General features: G+C 34.2%; 1 protein-coding gene across 1 annotated transcript in view; it reads left to right on the top strand.

Annotated features, from left to right (window-relative positions):
* The window catches only part of LOC131159696 (protein LIKE COV 2), a 77,467-nt gene extending 64,413 nt beyond the window's left edge, over positions 1 to 13,054 (top strand). Inside the window, exons 6-7 of the mRNA XM_058114805.1 lie at positions 3,712 to 3,838; positions 12,734 to 13,054. Of these exons, the coding sequence (XP_057970788.1) occupies positions 3,712 to 3,838; positions 12,734 to 12,834 (228 nt within the window). The 3' untranslated portion in view covers positions 12,835 to 13,054. The remainder of the gene's footprint in view (positions 1 to 3,711; positions 3,839 to 12,733) is intronic.
* Positions 13,055 to 16,334: the final 3,280 nt, after the last annotated feature.

The following is a 16,334-nucleotide window of genomic DNA, read 5'->3' as shown; positions in this document are numbered from 1 at the left end:
ACAATTAACAGGTAATTGAAGAATCCAACCATTTGATGGCTGTGATCTGTATTTTAACATTATCAGTCGATGCTATCTCTGTGGAGGCCATCAAAACCACCCATAATAAGCCAAAATAAGTGCACACCAGTACCAGGAGTGAACACAGGAGTGAACACAGCAACAATGTGAAATCAGGCAGCTTGCAGAAGCACATAGTAAAACTTCACAACTTTAGAACTTCAAGAGGGCTGCTCTGACCATGGAACATAAGTTACAATATCACACGTGGAATTACTTGACCATGCGGAAGTGCGCAAACCACAAGAAGCACCACAGGCACTTGATAAACAACCTGGCAGCACAAAAGCTACAGGTATGATGCCTGGCAGTAACTAAAACTGAGTGCCAGCAAGAGAAAATAAGGTCCTGAACAACAATCAGAAACACCAGTGACTGACACATGACTGCAGCAATCAATAAAGAACACTATTTAATTACCAAAAAGCCTATCCCCTCTTAACACTATTTATAAGAGAACAGGCAGTAAGTACAGCATCACTCTGTAACACTGAAGGAACATTCATTTGATAAAGTAAGGTATGAGTGATTTCCAAAATATGCCTATTTTTCCTCTGTGCAGCTCCATTTTATTTGGAGTGTGCGCACAAGATGACTAATGGACAATACAACATGTTGTCATATAGGCAGTGAATTTGGTACTAAAGTACTCTTTAGCATTATCACTGTGAAGTATTCAAGTAGACAAATACAATTGAGTCTTCATTTTCTAACGAAAGGCAAAAAGGACATGAAACGACTCAGAAAATCCTTCATCAAATAAAGCCAAGTCATCCTTGAATGATCATCAATAAAAGTTAGAAAGTATCGAAATCACAACTTTGACACAACTCTACAGGAACTAGTTGTTTAACTTATCTAGTGATGGATGATCAAGGCAACAATAGCTTTGAAGTGGTGTAGCAATAGCAGTGTGGGCGATGGAAGGAGATAATGACTCCAAGTGGTAAAGTCCACCAACTTCGCATCCTCCACCCATCATCATCCTCGTCTTGAAATCCTAAATGACAAAAGAATCAAGAAGGATATTATGAAATAGTTCATGGATTTTTTAATCTTGCTAATTGATATGAATGTACAACATATGAGAAAGAGAAACATTGGAAGTGGGATTTATTGTCCCTACTCCCTTGATGGCAGTAGTGGACCCATAAGCTAGGGTAGCACGAGGTAGGCTTTCGGAATGCTGGAAGGTGGAAAAAACATTAGTTATATCTGTTATATTATAAGTAGCAGCTAAATCTATCATCCAAGGTCTAGTGTGAGGAATATTGGAGGATAGGGAAGTTGTAGGGTTACCTATTTGAGCAAGAAATGCAATTGGAAGAGAAGCTTGGTGGGTGCTCGTTATTGTTGGAACTTGGAATACTCTTCTATTGACATAGATACAGTATTTTGCTCTCTAGTCGAGCTCGACCAAGTGACCTCTTCATCCACAATGAGTGTACTTGTGAGGGGGACCTCTACCGCGTCCATCCTTCCACCATGACCACTAAAACCACCTTGAGAACTTTTGTGATTGCTTGGTGAGAAACCAAAATCACCTTGTGTGACAAAACACTCTTCTCAAAACTAGAATTTGAAACTCCAGAAGTAGTGGCCAAGGAATGTGTACCGATGAAGCGAGAAGAGCACGAGAATAATTATAAGCGTAGGATGGTAACTCTACGCTACCTAGGACTTAGGACCAAGCTGCGTCAAACTCAAGTTTAAAACCCATCAAGACCCAAAGAATTGCCAATTGCTCCCTTTGTTTTTACATCTCACCGACATCGGTGATTATGGGCTGCATAATGTTAAGTTCTTCATGGATGTGCTTCATTTTTGTGAAGTGCTTTGTAACACTCTTGTCTCCCCATTGTAACAAGATATACTTAAGGATAGATCAAGCATACCTGTAATGTATAATGTTATTGGAGTATAAAAGCCTAACATGATCTCAAATCTCCTTGCATACATCTAGATGCATGCACAATGTGCAACCCGAGGTTTCATTGAGTTCCATAATAGGGAGAAAATTAATGCATCTTCTTGAATCCGCACTTCTTTCTTTTTGTCATTGCTAGGTGTAATCGTCTTGGGCCCAACTCTAGTGAGGTATTGTCTGCTTTGGCTCACTGGTCTCATGGGTTTGTCCTATAAAAGGCTCCTCACATAGTTGGAGTCTTAGCCATCCTTATAAGTGCAAGATCTCCCTAGTACACATCCAATGTGGGACCGTGAGATTCTCTCCCGTCCAATCTTTAACGCCTTCGTCAGTGTGGCTTACACCTCTATATAGGATCCACGCACATGATAGTACCCTCAAGGTGCCCTCAAGGTGGCTTTGATACCAAATGTAAGGGTCTTGGGCCCAACTTTGGTGAGGTATTGTCTACTTTGACCCACTGGCCTCATGGGTTTGTCCTATAAAAGGCACCTCACATAGTTGGAGTCCAACCCATCCTTATAAGTCCAAAATCTCCTTAGTAAACATCTGATGTGGGACTGTGACACTAGGCCTTGATTGAAAAAGTGTTCGTATTTACCTAGGCCTGTCAAATATATCTTGACAGCCTTAGATCACTGAACAAAATTCTTTCCATCCAACTTCTTAATTGTTATCTGCAGCAAAAACGAAGGAAACATACTCTTGGGATTGATGGATTCCATCCCAACACTCTCATAGGTAGACCAATGATCACAGGGTTAACAGATGAAACAACCACGAACAAGGTGATCACAATGAAAGAGTCCTAAATAAACCAGAAAAAGGCTGCCACAGCACCATGAAGCTAATACTCAATCCCAAGAAATGAACACACAGCCCTCACATTACCAAATAACCATCAACAAAGTGCTACGAATGAACAATTGGAAAAAGTTGAATTTACATGACCAACAACTTGATATTATGATGTATGGAGGTATCTAGACCATTTTGGAAGAAGGAATTAGAGCAGAAAACTTGCTAAAAATTCTCTCAAGAGCTGGCACGTGAAGTTGGAGTTTTTGGTTTCCACCCCAGTTGTGAAATTTCACAGGGCAGTAGATCAACAGGTTTTTTGGTTGGCTATGTGCTTATTTTTGCAAAATATGAAGAGTTTCTTTGAGTTTTTGAAAGGGCAACAGCGTCCAGGATTTTCTGGCGAGTACTGTGTTTTCCAACAGCTCATGTTCTTTGCTTTTGGTCTTTGGTGGTGCAGATTATCCCTCTACAGTAGCAGGTTTGAGGTTTAGGGTTTGGTTTTGGTATGCACTTAGGGTTTAGGTCATATTTTGCTTTGATACCATGTTGAAGTATTTGGTGAATTGAAAGACTTAATCACAATGATAGGTCCCACCCTCTATCTATATTATATATCAAGTACATAAGAATGACCACAATATGCTCACTAACTCATGCCTACTAACAAGCAATAACACATGCTAAAATGAAAAAAAAAAAAAACCACCAACAGGTTTATTTGAGGCTTTGTATGGAATACCAACATGAGATTAATGTAGTTTTCATTCCCAATTCAGTTTCCTTTTATATGAGCAGCCGCAAGCAACTTGAGATTTGTTTGTGATTGGGCAACACTTTTCAAAAGTTCAATATTTTTGAGTTTGCAATTGTATGTCTAACTATTTTATTCTCTATGGTTTTTTTTTTTTTGTCATTGACTGCAGAGAGATCATGAAGATGAAGAGTTATGTAGTGTTTTTGTCCCAACAAATCATCTATATATTGGTGATATACTTCTGGTCAACTCCAAGGAAATAATAAGACCAAATCTGTCTATCCGAGAAGGCATTGGTATGTTCTCTATTATCTCAAAACCCATGGCATATATTGTTGCTGTGATGCCATTCGTGTAAATAATTGTGATTGTACACAACAGGCAGTCTAGCTTGCATATTTTAACAACAATTCGTTCTTTTGCCTGTCTTCCTTACTTGGTAAAACACTATATTTCAGCTATTTAAAATTTACTATTAAATTTGTCTAGTACATTGCACTCGGTTATCAGTAAATAATATTAAATAAATATATTATAAATATTTAATTTATAAATTATTCAATTTTATGAATAGATGCATTCATAAAGAGTTGGAACTATTGAAGTCGCATTTAGATAATTTCTAATACAATTTATGTGCTTTTAAATATTTGATAATGCATTTTCATAACTATTTATTTATTTTTTTATAATAAAAGAAGATGTATTAAGATAGAGAATGTACAATCAAAGCAAGGATAATAAACCCTCAAAATTTTATTAAAAAAAAAACACCAAAAAAAAAAAAAAGAGAGTACAACAAAAATAAAATCTGCTAGGATCAACCAAGAAATCGCCTCGTTAAGCCCTTCCCATCATAGTTCACTGAACACTTTAGATGAGCTAATTTCCATTGACCCCCCTTCACCTTGGATTTGCCACCATCAAGCCAAACTCTATTACCTCCTCTATTGACAACATGAGGCCCAACTAATCTAACAACCTCTTGAGTTTCAATGTCTGTCCCAGGAATTTCATCTTGAAGTGGAGTAGGCAGATTTCCATCCTTAACCTTTTCATCATACTTGGGGATCTCATCTGCAAGCATATTAATACCCTCTAGCTTCTAAAAGAGGATGCAAGACATAAGATAAAACCTCGAGATGATCAATAGAAGAATCAGAGGAATATCCGTAATGTTTCCAAATATGAAAGAAAAATAGACCTTTTTTTCATTCAAAATCACTACTCTCTATGCTGTCCTCGTCCGTAACATCTCCCTGGCTCTTACTTTCCTTACTCAATTTGCCTCTCTCGTCGATTGGTTCTTCCACTATACTTAAAACACCTTTGGAATCCCTCTTTATAATTATGTGTTTTCTCATCCGATAATTCTCGTTTATCTTCGTCAAGTTTCTCCCTTCAAAACCCATCTCTGCATTTCCTTACAGGATGAGCGTGCACCTTACCACTTCTCGAATTATTTGAGTAGACTCCCTATCTAGTTAGATTTCCCACTAAACCAAAAATGAAATCCTGGTTTTCAAAATCACAAGAATTATAATTTTTAGAAAGAGGCTCCCCCTTGTATTCCTAGAACTCCCCCTGTTATCATTTTCCTCCATACCTGAAGAAGCATCATACCTTACAAGCCTTCCCACTTCTGCCGCTTGCACCGTTCTTCTATTGGAACATCCCTTGTCATGACCACCAAGGATGTTATTCGAAGAAGAGCGCAATATCATATCACCTTGTACTTCATTCAAAGATGGATGCTATTCGGCTTGCTTCTGCTTTGAAGGATACTGAACTCCCATATCCTCCGAAATCGTGGGTGGAGAGGCTCCCTTATGTTTAGAGGGCTATAAAGGCTTTTGAGCCTTCCCAGTTAAGTGGCCCATTTGCACTTCTGTAGAATTTTTTCCACTACCCAAGCCCACTCTTGAATCAAAAAATGCTTTTGGGCCTCCTTAACCACTAAGTCCATCAATACTCTTATTATTTTCAAACAAATGGCCCAAATCAATGTTAATTGACAATAAGCCAGGCCCAACCCACTCTATCTTCGTCAACCCATCTTCCACACAAGAAACCCTAGCCGCCTCTGACTTGCTTTTCATCTTCCAATCTTCTATGTGAGAAACCTTAGCCACTTTGATCATAGCTGCTCCGCTAGCAACATCCTCTTCAACTTCGTCGGTTGTTCTTGTGATCTTCCCCCACAATGACCACGGACCATCTCCTGCACATTCTTAATAACCAATTGACCTCCACCATCACCTATGCTTTTAGAATCAACCTGACTTCGAACTGTAGATCTTCTTATAATTTGTTCCATTCGAGCCCGCCCAAACAGACCTCTCCAATGCAACGAAGGCATCCCCAAATTGATACCACCCTTCTCCTTTCAGCCCTCTAGGAACAAAAATGGAATTCTTCTTACCCGTCATCCATGACCTATTTCCATGAATTTGCCTGCCCTAGTCACATAAATCCCCATCTATTAATTAACATAACCCACCCGAGATCTTTAAAGTCCCTTACCCAACCCTCTAGCAAGAACCAAGAATCCCTACAAAAACCATGAAGTTGCTCTTCAAGAGAGTTGTATCCATCAATTGCACTTACGATTCTTCTCAAGAACAAATAGAGCTCCAACCTTCCGTACTATATCCAATATCAAACCGAAGGACTTCCCTTTGATCTGGATAGTGTGAACCCCCATCAAATCTAACTGGTAACATGATATTCGACAAAATATAGATGAGCGATGAAAGGGCGATTAAGTGAGAGAGAAAACTATCACTCTAAACTGATCAAGAAGGATAAAAATAAATTTGTAATTAATATGCCAATGGTCGAGATTATTTACAAAATTGTTTATGATGTATCTGTACCAGTGTTTTAAAAGGCGAACGCATAAGGCAAGGCGTTTTACCCTCCTTAAGGCAAGGAACGCCTCAAGAGGCGTAAGCATTTTGGGACTATATTTTTTTTTAATAATTAATAAATAAAATCAATTTATATATAGGAAAAAAATAAGAAAAATTTTAGAATAATGGAGAAAAAAATAAAAATAAAAATAAAAATAAAAATTTTAAATATCATATAAGCCAATTTTAGATAACAAACACAAATAATACATGTTAAAAAATAAACATGAGGCACATTACCAAAAGAATAAAAAAAAGCCAAATTAAAGCATCATCCAAAAGAATAGAAAAAGCCAAATTAAAGTCATCCACCAATTTTTAAGAATATAAAACTAAATATACAGAGGCAGATCAAATTGAAGGGTCCACGACAGCTTGGAGGAATCATTAGAGAGGGAGAAGGCGCTGGAGGAAAGCTACGGAAGCTTCGTCAAGTCATCGAAGAGGGAGGAGCTAGAGGAAAGCTACAGAGCTTCGTTGACTTGTCGAAGAAGATTGGAGGCTTCGTCGAGACATCTGAAGTTTCATCCAGAGGAATCGTCGAGAGAGGCTTTGGAGAGAGAGCAGAGGAGAAGAAGCTTTGTAAGAGAGAGAGGGAGGAAAGTGTTTGCCTTGACATTGAGGCATAAAATGGCGAGCCTTTGCACTCAATGCGTACGCCTTTGTGGAATTACGCATTTCCACTTACGCCTTAGGGCGTTTTAGGCTCAAATCGCCTCAAGGCGCCCCTCAATTACACCTTTTAAATCATTGGTCTGTACATTAAATTTCTATGCAATTTTAAAATATGTCTAACATGTGTGCCTAAAATAACTTGGAATGAGGTAGTGAGGAATGATTTAGTAGCCCTTAATCTAGTAAAGGAAAATATTTTCGATTGGGTGAATTGGAGAAAGACTTCATGTAGCCAACCCCACCTAGTGGGACTTAAGGCTTCTTGTTGTCTAACATGTGTACTTGATTGTATAAGAAAATTTTTAAATATTTTCATATGGTATAAAGAGCTGGTTACCAGGACCTCCTAGTAATCAACTCCAATTATTGGGAATAATAAAAGTCTTAACAAATAAATAATTAACACGGGCAACAAGACTAGAACCCAGGACCTTCTAGTAATCAACTCTGATACCATGTTAGATTACCACTTCATTGAAAAGCTTAAGTTATTAGGTTGTGGGCCAACAATGTATATCTAGCCTTAACAAATTGAATTATCTCCTCATTTTTTTTTTTTTTTCTTTTTTGGTTATAGAAGTGGTTAAGAATAATATATTAGCTCAAAGAAGTTGTAGAACAAAAGGAAAAAGAAATTAACATCTACCAAATTTCTTAACACCATAGCATTTACTTATTACATTAAAGAGTATGTTTTGAACTATTGAGTCAACAACAAATAGGTTCTTCTCAAATGTTAGTGTTTTTTGCTTCATGATAGATAGCAGCATTCCATGTCAACTTTTGAGTAGCTGTGGATTGAGAATTTTCCCAGAGAGGATGGACCAAGCAAGCTCCTCATTCCAGCTAGAGAAGAGTTTTGGACATTTAAGAGAGGCCATGACCTTGTGATGGACCTTTTTGGTAAGGACTCAGCTGAAAAATAAGTGATTCCTGTCCCCAGGAGAGTTGTGACACAGCAAGCAAGAAGTGAATTGAATTTTAGCCCAGTAGAAGACCTCTCCAATGTTGAAAGTAAAATTTTAAGCCGGCAAATAGAGGAGTTTTTTGAGAAATTGAACTTGAGTCCAACTCCAGCATGCCAACTCACTTCGGGGTTCTTAAATAATTCCAGGCTGAATTGAAGGAGAAGAGGCCTGATGTGGAAACATTCCAAATAATGTAATTACCCACAGCAGGGTTTGGATCAAAATTTAGTTGGCCGTTTTTAGCAACTCTGCATGAAAGTCTCCTTGGCCAAATCCTGCAACCATTGGCCATAATTACAGAAACTGTAGCATTGAGAGGAAAACCAAGATCAATGGACCAAATAGGACCATGGCGAAACAGCTTGGGGACTCATAGGATGCCAATCGTCATGGTAAAGAGAAGCAGTTTGCAATTTCCAATAGCTTACTTCAGACAGACATACATTTAATCTCTTGCCTTTAGAATGCTCTTCCAACTAAGAATACACAGGCGGGGTTTCACAGCCGAAATACTCCAATCTTTCAATTTACGAGAATGGATCCAAGAAACTCTTAAATAAAAGTCTAGAAGGGCAGATGTACTGGAGCAATTTAAAAGCATTTCCATCATTCCATTCAGAAATTAATTTAATAGGCCCCTGTCTGTACAAGGCTTCCAAATTTTTGTCCAACTAACTTTGCATCTCATTGAGTTCTAATCATTACCTTCCCATGAAGAGGATTTTCTGTTTGTGCTTTAACTCCTTAATGACTAATTTTGGGAGGAATAAAGCTGATCTAAGTGTCCCTGAATGCTGAATAGAACTGCTTCTATTAACTGGGGTCTGCCTGCGTAAGATAAGTGCCTGTAAGTCCAGTTGTAATTTTTTTATGAAACTGCCTGCATAAGATGAGTGCCTGCAAGTTCAGTTATAAATTCTTAATAAAATTCAATCAACAAGAGCAGCACAATCAACTTTGTTCTCTTTTAGTAACTGAGGGGAGACCCAGGTATTCGATAGGTGGCAAACCTTTGGAAACCCCAAAATTTTCAATAGTTCTTTGCTTTTCAAGATGAGGAATCCTGGAAGTGAAAAACTTAGATTTAGCAGGACTGGTTTGAAGCCCTGACAAGATGTAAAAGGGAAAACAATTCTCTATACTTCTTACCAAACCAAATCAACATGGGCAAAAAATAATAGATCACCTGCAAAGCATGGATTTGTGATTTTTAACATGTTGCATTTTCTATGATATTTAATATTTTAATTCACCATGAGAAGCAGCCCTTTGCAGGATTCTTTGCAGAAATTCCATCACCAGAACAAACAAATGAGGACATGTGGGATCACCTTTTCCTCTTCTTTAAAAAACCCATCCAAGGATCCATCAATGCAAAGAGAAAAACAAGGAGTAATAATGCATTTTTTACCCAACTTCTGAAATTTGTAGGAGTGGCTAGTCCTCAAAGAATCTTTATTATAAGCTCCCAAGCCTTTGAATCAGAACCCTTCTTAAATCTACCTTCAAGGCAAACTTAGGAGCCCCAATATTTGAATGGAAATTTTGCATCCGCTTGAGCAAGAAGCATGTAATCTTGGACTCATCTTCTTTTAATAAATGCAGTTTGGTTTCTACTAAAAAGTGAAGGTAAATAGGATTGAATTATGCGATGTAATGTACGTATTTTTTAAAACAAATTACTAAAGCTATTTTAATTTTTATATAGGTAATGTATATTACCAGTAGTTTAAAAAAATAAAATTGAAAGGAAAGTAATTACCAAGAAGTCCCATGAGACACAACCCTTATCAACATGAAAGCCTAGGTAGGCTTAAGCTGTTTTGGAGAGAGACATGTACAGACACAATAAAGTATAACTGTATAAGTAATAGCCTAATAGGTATATATATGTATATAGTGTTCTAAAAGACATGTGAAAAAGCATATGGATGCATGCATATATAGTAGGTTGTTATGTGATAAGCATGTGTGGGATATTTTGAAGAAAAGAATTTTGTTCCTACCAGACAAAGCATTTAATTATTTGTACTTTTAGTGATTTTTCAATTGTTTTTTTGTTTGATTTGCAAAGGATTGAAGGGCTATCCTTCTGTAATTGTCTTTAGTTTATTATAGGAGGACATCCTATATTCCAAATTTTGCAATTTTTTTTTCATTAAAAACATATTTTATTTTATAGGATTTGCATGCTGCATATGTGTAATTTTCAATCCATCCAAAAATTAATCAACGATGAGGAAAATTGAGTTTATGCCCTGTGTAAATAAATACAAGAACACGGAAAGAACAAAATTTTGATGCAAGATAAATGTAATTTTTTCAGAATTAAATTAATTTTATTATTTTGTTATCTTGTAGGTGGGATATGATTTAAATGAAATTTAGTATTTAATTTTGATATGGAAATGAAATTTTAGATTTTTTTTTAAATAAGTATATTTTATTTTGAAAATGAAAATTTTACTTTTAAAAATTAATTATTTTTTTATTTTGAAATGAAAATTTATATTATTTGTATAGAATTTAAATTTCTTGTAAGAACAATATGGATTCTTTCGCATCCATTTCCTTGGAAGAGATAGATATTGAATCTTTTTGGGTGATGATTATAATTTTTGGTCACCCCCAAGTTATTTTGGTCAAATTTTTATGAGTCAAAATCAGATAGATCAATTTGTTAGTTTGGTTGGTGCTTTTAAAATATTTTTAATTGAAACTCTTCATAGAGGCATTATTAATGTGTTTCTTCATATGATTTTCTCAAAACTTCATTTTACCAGAACTTTTACTTTGATTTGGATTTTGAAAAATATGTTTTCATCATAGATGCAAACTTATTTTATGAGTTTGTCAATATAATAATAAAATCATTATTGTCTAAGGTAGGTTCATGTGGAGTATTTTCATGTAAAGAACTTTATGTATAAATAATTTTGCTAAAAATAGTATTATTAGGCAAGCTGATATAAAGGTATTTTTGTATGGACAAACATTAAAAATCTAGATATTTTTGTCTAATAAAATATTGTACTTTTGTAGGCCCATATAACGGTATTTAGTATGAACAAACTTAAAAACAAAGGGCATGTTTGGTGTCATTTTTGTTTTCTAGTTTTTTATTCTCTTCTGTATAGTACAAAGCAAATTATGACAACCTGTTAGTTTTTTGTTTCTATTGTTGTTTTTTATTTGTTTTCGAAAAATTAAAACTATACAATAGTTTTTAGTTGTTTTGGCCACTTATTGCCTACATACTATATATCTAGAATTAACTTTTAGGATTAAATTATTAATTTTATATAATCATATTTTAAAAATAAAAAATATCTATAAATTTTATAAAATTTTGAAAAAAAATAAAAATAAAGTGATTTAAAAAATACTTTTGAATTTTCAATTGTCATGTACAATAAGATTTTTCTTGTAGCATTGAACTATGAATTTTGAAATATAATAATTAAATAAAATAATTTTAGTAATTTCTATTTTATTATAATATTTTTTAAAATTTGCATTTTTTTTATTCTATTATTTTAATTATATTTAAAAAAAAAATTTTAATTCAAAGACAAAAATGAGCATTTTTTCAATCAACTTTTAAATTTGTTTTATTTTACCTTAAAGGTTGCTAGTTTTAAATTTTAGCTTGTTTCTAGTTTTCAGTTTCTCAATACCAAGTGGCTCCTAAGTTTGTTGAATTGTTTCTACCCGACATATGTTTTACACTCTAACAGATTCGTATTTTCATATATGCTATTGATAGATTATATGAATTGATGATAATGTTTTAAAAATATACACACGTTTTGACTCCAAAGTCCTAATCCCTGAGGTACAACGACTAGGAGCTACAGGGCATTGAAATTTGTTGCTCTACCCATATTTACTGAGGGAACCTGCTTAGAGGAACCACCAAAGGCCAACATAAACTTCTGTTCCCATTTGAATTGAAAGAACTGATAGCGATGTTTCTCTATTCTCCCAAATCAATAAAGTTGCTGCTTGATACTAGATAAATTGGATGGATTTTTTGTTTTTGACTCCAGTAACTTTTTTGCTGTTGCTTGGGGTCTTTTGTAATAAATTTTCTGTTTAATAATTGGGTGACATAGTAATAAAAATTGGGGCAAAAGACACTACTCCCCTAAGGTTTGACAAAAAAAACAAAGACCTCTCCTGAGGTTTTAAAAATATCACAGACCTCCCCTCAAAATACTTTTCTTTTTGCAAAATGGAAGAAGAAGTTTGTGTCTTTTTGACAAACCTCAGGAGAGGTCTCTAGAATCTTTGAAACTTAAGGAGAGCTCCTTGGAATTTTTGAAACTTCAAGGGAGGTCATTGTCTTTTTGTTAAACCTCAAGGGAGGTCAATGTCTTTTGTCCTAAAAATTTATTGGTGTTGTCGACGATTGTATATTGTGCTAGTCTAAAACAGATTATCCGATTGATACGACGCGTGGACAATGGAATGACCCAGCTGAAATGCAGCCAGGGAATTTTGTTTGTGTTCTTAAATTTTGCTGTATAATTTTCTTGAGAAATTTTCAACTTTTTAGTTGCATGAACTTCTCTTGCTATTGCTATATGTTTATGCTCACACCTTTTTCTCTTAATTTTTCTTGGCAATCATCCAGAGATAATCGTCTCCGGGGGCATGACAATGCCACAAATTATCTCTCCCCTGGAAAGGGCATCTCGTCAGAGTGAGAGAATTCCTTTGAACAGAATAGGATAATGGGTTTGAGGAAGAGGCGTATAAAGCAACTGTGTAACTATTATGTCCATGTAGAATAGGTCATGCTGGATGAAAAAGGGTGGCTGATAGATGGTCATACTGGGGAACCATTTCCCAACTAATTCTGTAATTGCTGTCCTCTGGATAATAAGTGTGATCACTAATGTATAGTATTCTATTTCCACTTTGAAACGTATAAGAAAATGCTGAGAATTAAATACTCTCTCTCTCTCTCTCTCTCTCTCTCTCTCACAAGCGCGCGCGCGCACACACACGCACGCATGCGCCCATGCGCAAAGAAAATGCATTCACAATGGAACTAGAGATGCTTAAATAAACTCCCACAGGCCACAACATCTGCCAACTGAAGTCTTTAGTCCCAGACGTGGCTCTCCGTGGACACTTTCCAAGAAAATTTCAAAGCAACAGGGACAAAGGACGACCGGCAACATAAAAAACCTTCATACAAATACTTGAACTAGCAAAAATCAAAACAGCTTCAACATAAGCAACCAGCTGCTCAATGTGGACAGGTGAGAAACATTCACAAAGCAAAAGGAGGCCTGCTTGCTAGTGTGAAGAAACTGGGGCAGTGTTGAGTACAGTTTGAAAAAAAAAAAAGTATACAAGGAGAATGTGATTAGAAAGGTGGGATTTGAGCAAACCCACATCTTTATCTTTATTGTCTCTTAATTTAGGAGTGCAAATAGAATATTGATTTTGTCTTTGGAAGATGCCTTAAATTTGTATGAATTTGGATAAAATGTAATATAAAATTATATTAAATTTTACTTAAACTACTCAAATTTAATTTAAAGTTTGAAAATGTTTCCAAATGCAACATAAGAGCACTAGAATATTATGTGAGCGAAGCCTGTTTGTCATCATTTAGGAAGCTATTCTTGTTTCAAAAATTATATTTGTTGCCGTGTGTCAATTAATTTTCTTGGTTGAATACAGTATTTTTTTTCTTCATTGAGTCATTATTGATTCATAATCTATCCATATTAGAATTCCACACATACACGCAACGCACGACTTTATTGTAGGAGCCGATGTATACCCAAAAAAATTTTGGTCCATGGATTGATTTGGCTTGGTTTTGCGGAATTGGAACTAGAATAGAATCGAAATTTAAATTTTGATTCTTGTTTTTGCGTAAATAATTATGATAATTATGATTATTATTATTATAATAATAATCAAACGACAAAGCAAAAAGTAATTATTATTGTAATGAAGTTGCATTTCAAAAGTGATTTTATTCCTTACTTGATTCTATTCTTTTTTTGATTCGTTTCCTACTTCAATCTTATTTAACAAGCCAATGATGGGTGAGTTTAATCAATGAATATAAGTAGAGTAACAAATGCAAATCTAGATTCGAGATAAACAAGAAGCTACTGTGTCGATTTGACATGTTGGATTGGTAGGTCAAATCAATGGTCAAACCAATAATGTCGCGCGCGCGTGTGTGTGTGAAAAAGGTTTAATGATAGAGTATAGGTGTAACAAAACCAACCAAAACCTATGAATCAAATTGAATTGCACTGACCTAACCCAAAAACAGTTGATTTTTTATGTCATTCAATTTGATTCAAAAAATAACTAGTAAACTAAATACTTCAGTTCAATTTCAATTTGGTGTTTTATGAAACTGAAAAAATCAAACTGAGTCAAAAAGGTATATTCAATTACCAATGTTGAAATTTCTAAAGAATGTAATTGATTGCTTATTCATAGAAACAAGATATCTACCTCATGGAAATATTTTTGATTAGTTCACATTGTAAGATTCATAGGAATTTACATAAGATTCTCAAGTCAATCTTTGCTTCAACATAGAAATCCTAATAGGTATTTTAAGAAGATGACTTTTATCTCTTGACATGTGTGTAATGGATATATGATAAACAACTGTGTTTTTCACCACAAAAACCTATTAAGAATATGTACGTAATTAAATCTATATCCCAAAATTTTCAACAGTTACAAATTTAAAATATTTCACACTAAATAGTCGATTAACGAAAATAACTGAGGGCAATATAGTGTCTAAATTTTTAAAAACAATAATAATATTAGTTTTATTTGATGAATTACAAAATTCAATTTAAAATGCTAATTAACATAAGTATTAACACTTTTAATAGACATTTTAAATATTATCTGATTAAAAATTAATTAAAGTTTTTTTACTAATATTTGCAATTAAAATTTTTAATATTTCTAATTAAAAAAATTAACTAAAATTTATTCTAATTATTATTTTTAATTGCCATTTAATATTTTCTAATTGATATCTTTTATTAGCATTTTATATATCTTATAGTTAAAATAATTAATATTTATGGTAATTAAAAATTTTAATTTAATTTATTAATAATTATTAATTTTAATTTTAATAATAGAGCATGATTATAGTATATTATAGGAGAATTATTGTTCAATATAGTGAGGACAATTTGATTCAAAAATAGAATTTCCATGAAATTTACTCATGAAAGAGGTGAGAATGAGATGCTCATGTTTCACGAGAATACTTACATTCTCATGAATGTGAATATACTCATGATGTTATATTCCATTTCACGAGAATACTTAAATTCCCAAGAATGTGAATATACTCATAATAACAAATAAAATGTTATGAATTTTGCATTCCAAGAAATCTTGAAAGATAACGCAAAATAAATGCCTCGCAAGTATATTAGTCCCAAGGCTTTTTGAACTTAATTCCAATATTCAAAGTTGGTGGTGTAGGGGTATGAGCTCTTTTATGGGACTCATGGATTACCATTTGCTGAATTAATGTAAATAATTGGGCAAATTTATGGAGAACTACAAGGCTAGTATATAGAAATCATACCCCATATGTATAAGATAGATTAGGAGTAAAAAAATTTCAAGATACCTAATTTCTCTTTATTCACTAAAAAATTAGGTATCTCGAAATTTTCACTAAAAAAGATAATGAGATGACTATCGCTCTATAACACAAAGAAAGTAGCGTCAAATTGTAGTTTTGGAAAGATCACATTATTTTCCACTACTTTGTCAAAACAAGCATTTATCCCTAATATGATAAATCATCCTCAAACTCTATTCATTCTTGGGCATAAATGAAGAGTAAGTTCCGAACTCATTTTGTTAGGATTGGGTCAAAGGTGTTAACTACGTATCTTCCTAGACTCGAGCAATGTGCAAAGGAGATTGAAGAGTGATTTTGTTGAGAGATTTGAGAAAGATAGAAGTTGAGTATTTTAAGATAGTCCAAGATTGGTTCAATTTCAAAATATGAAATTTAAGAAAATTTTCTTCCTATTCAAACCTTCTAAAAAAGCTACTACATATGAAAGCATCTTAAAGGGGAAAAAAACCAAACAAGTACTTAAACCTTTAGGACGTCATCTAGTTATAAAGTTGAAGTGGTTGAATATGTTAAGAATCCTTTATTTGTCAATCATTAGTTAAGATAGAGATCCAAATTAAAGAATTTA

The sequence above is a fragment of the Malania oleifera genome, chromosome 7 (assembly GCF_029873635.1).
Source record: "Malania oleifera isolate guangnan ecotype guangnan chromosome 7, ASM2987363v1, whole genome shotgun sequence".
NCBI classification, from domain to species: Eukaryota; Viridiplantae; Streptophyta; class Magnoliopsida; order Santalales; family Ximeniaceae; genus Malania; species Malania oleifera.
Note: the sequence above shows the minus strand (reverse complement) of the source record. Positions and strands in the feature narration are given on the sequence as shown.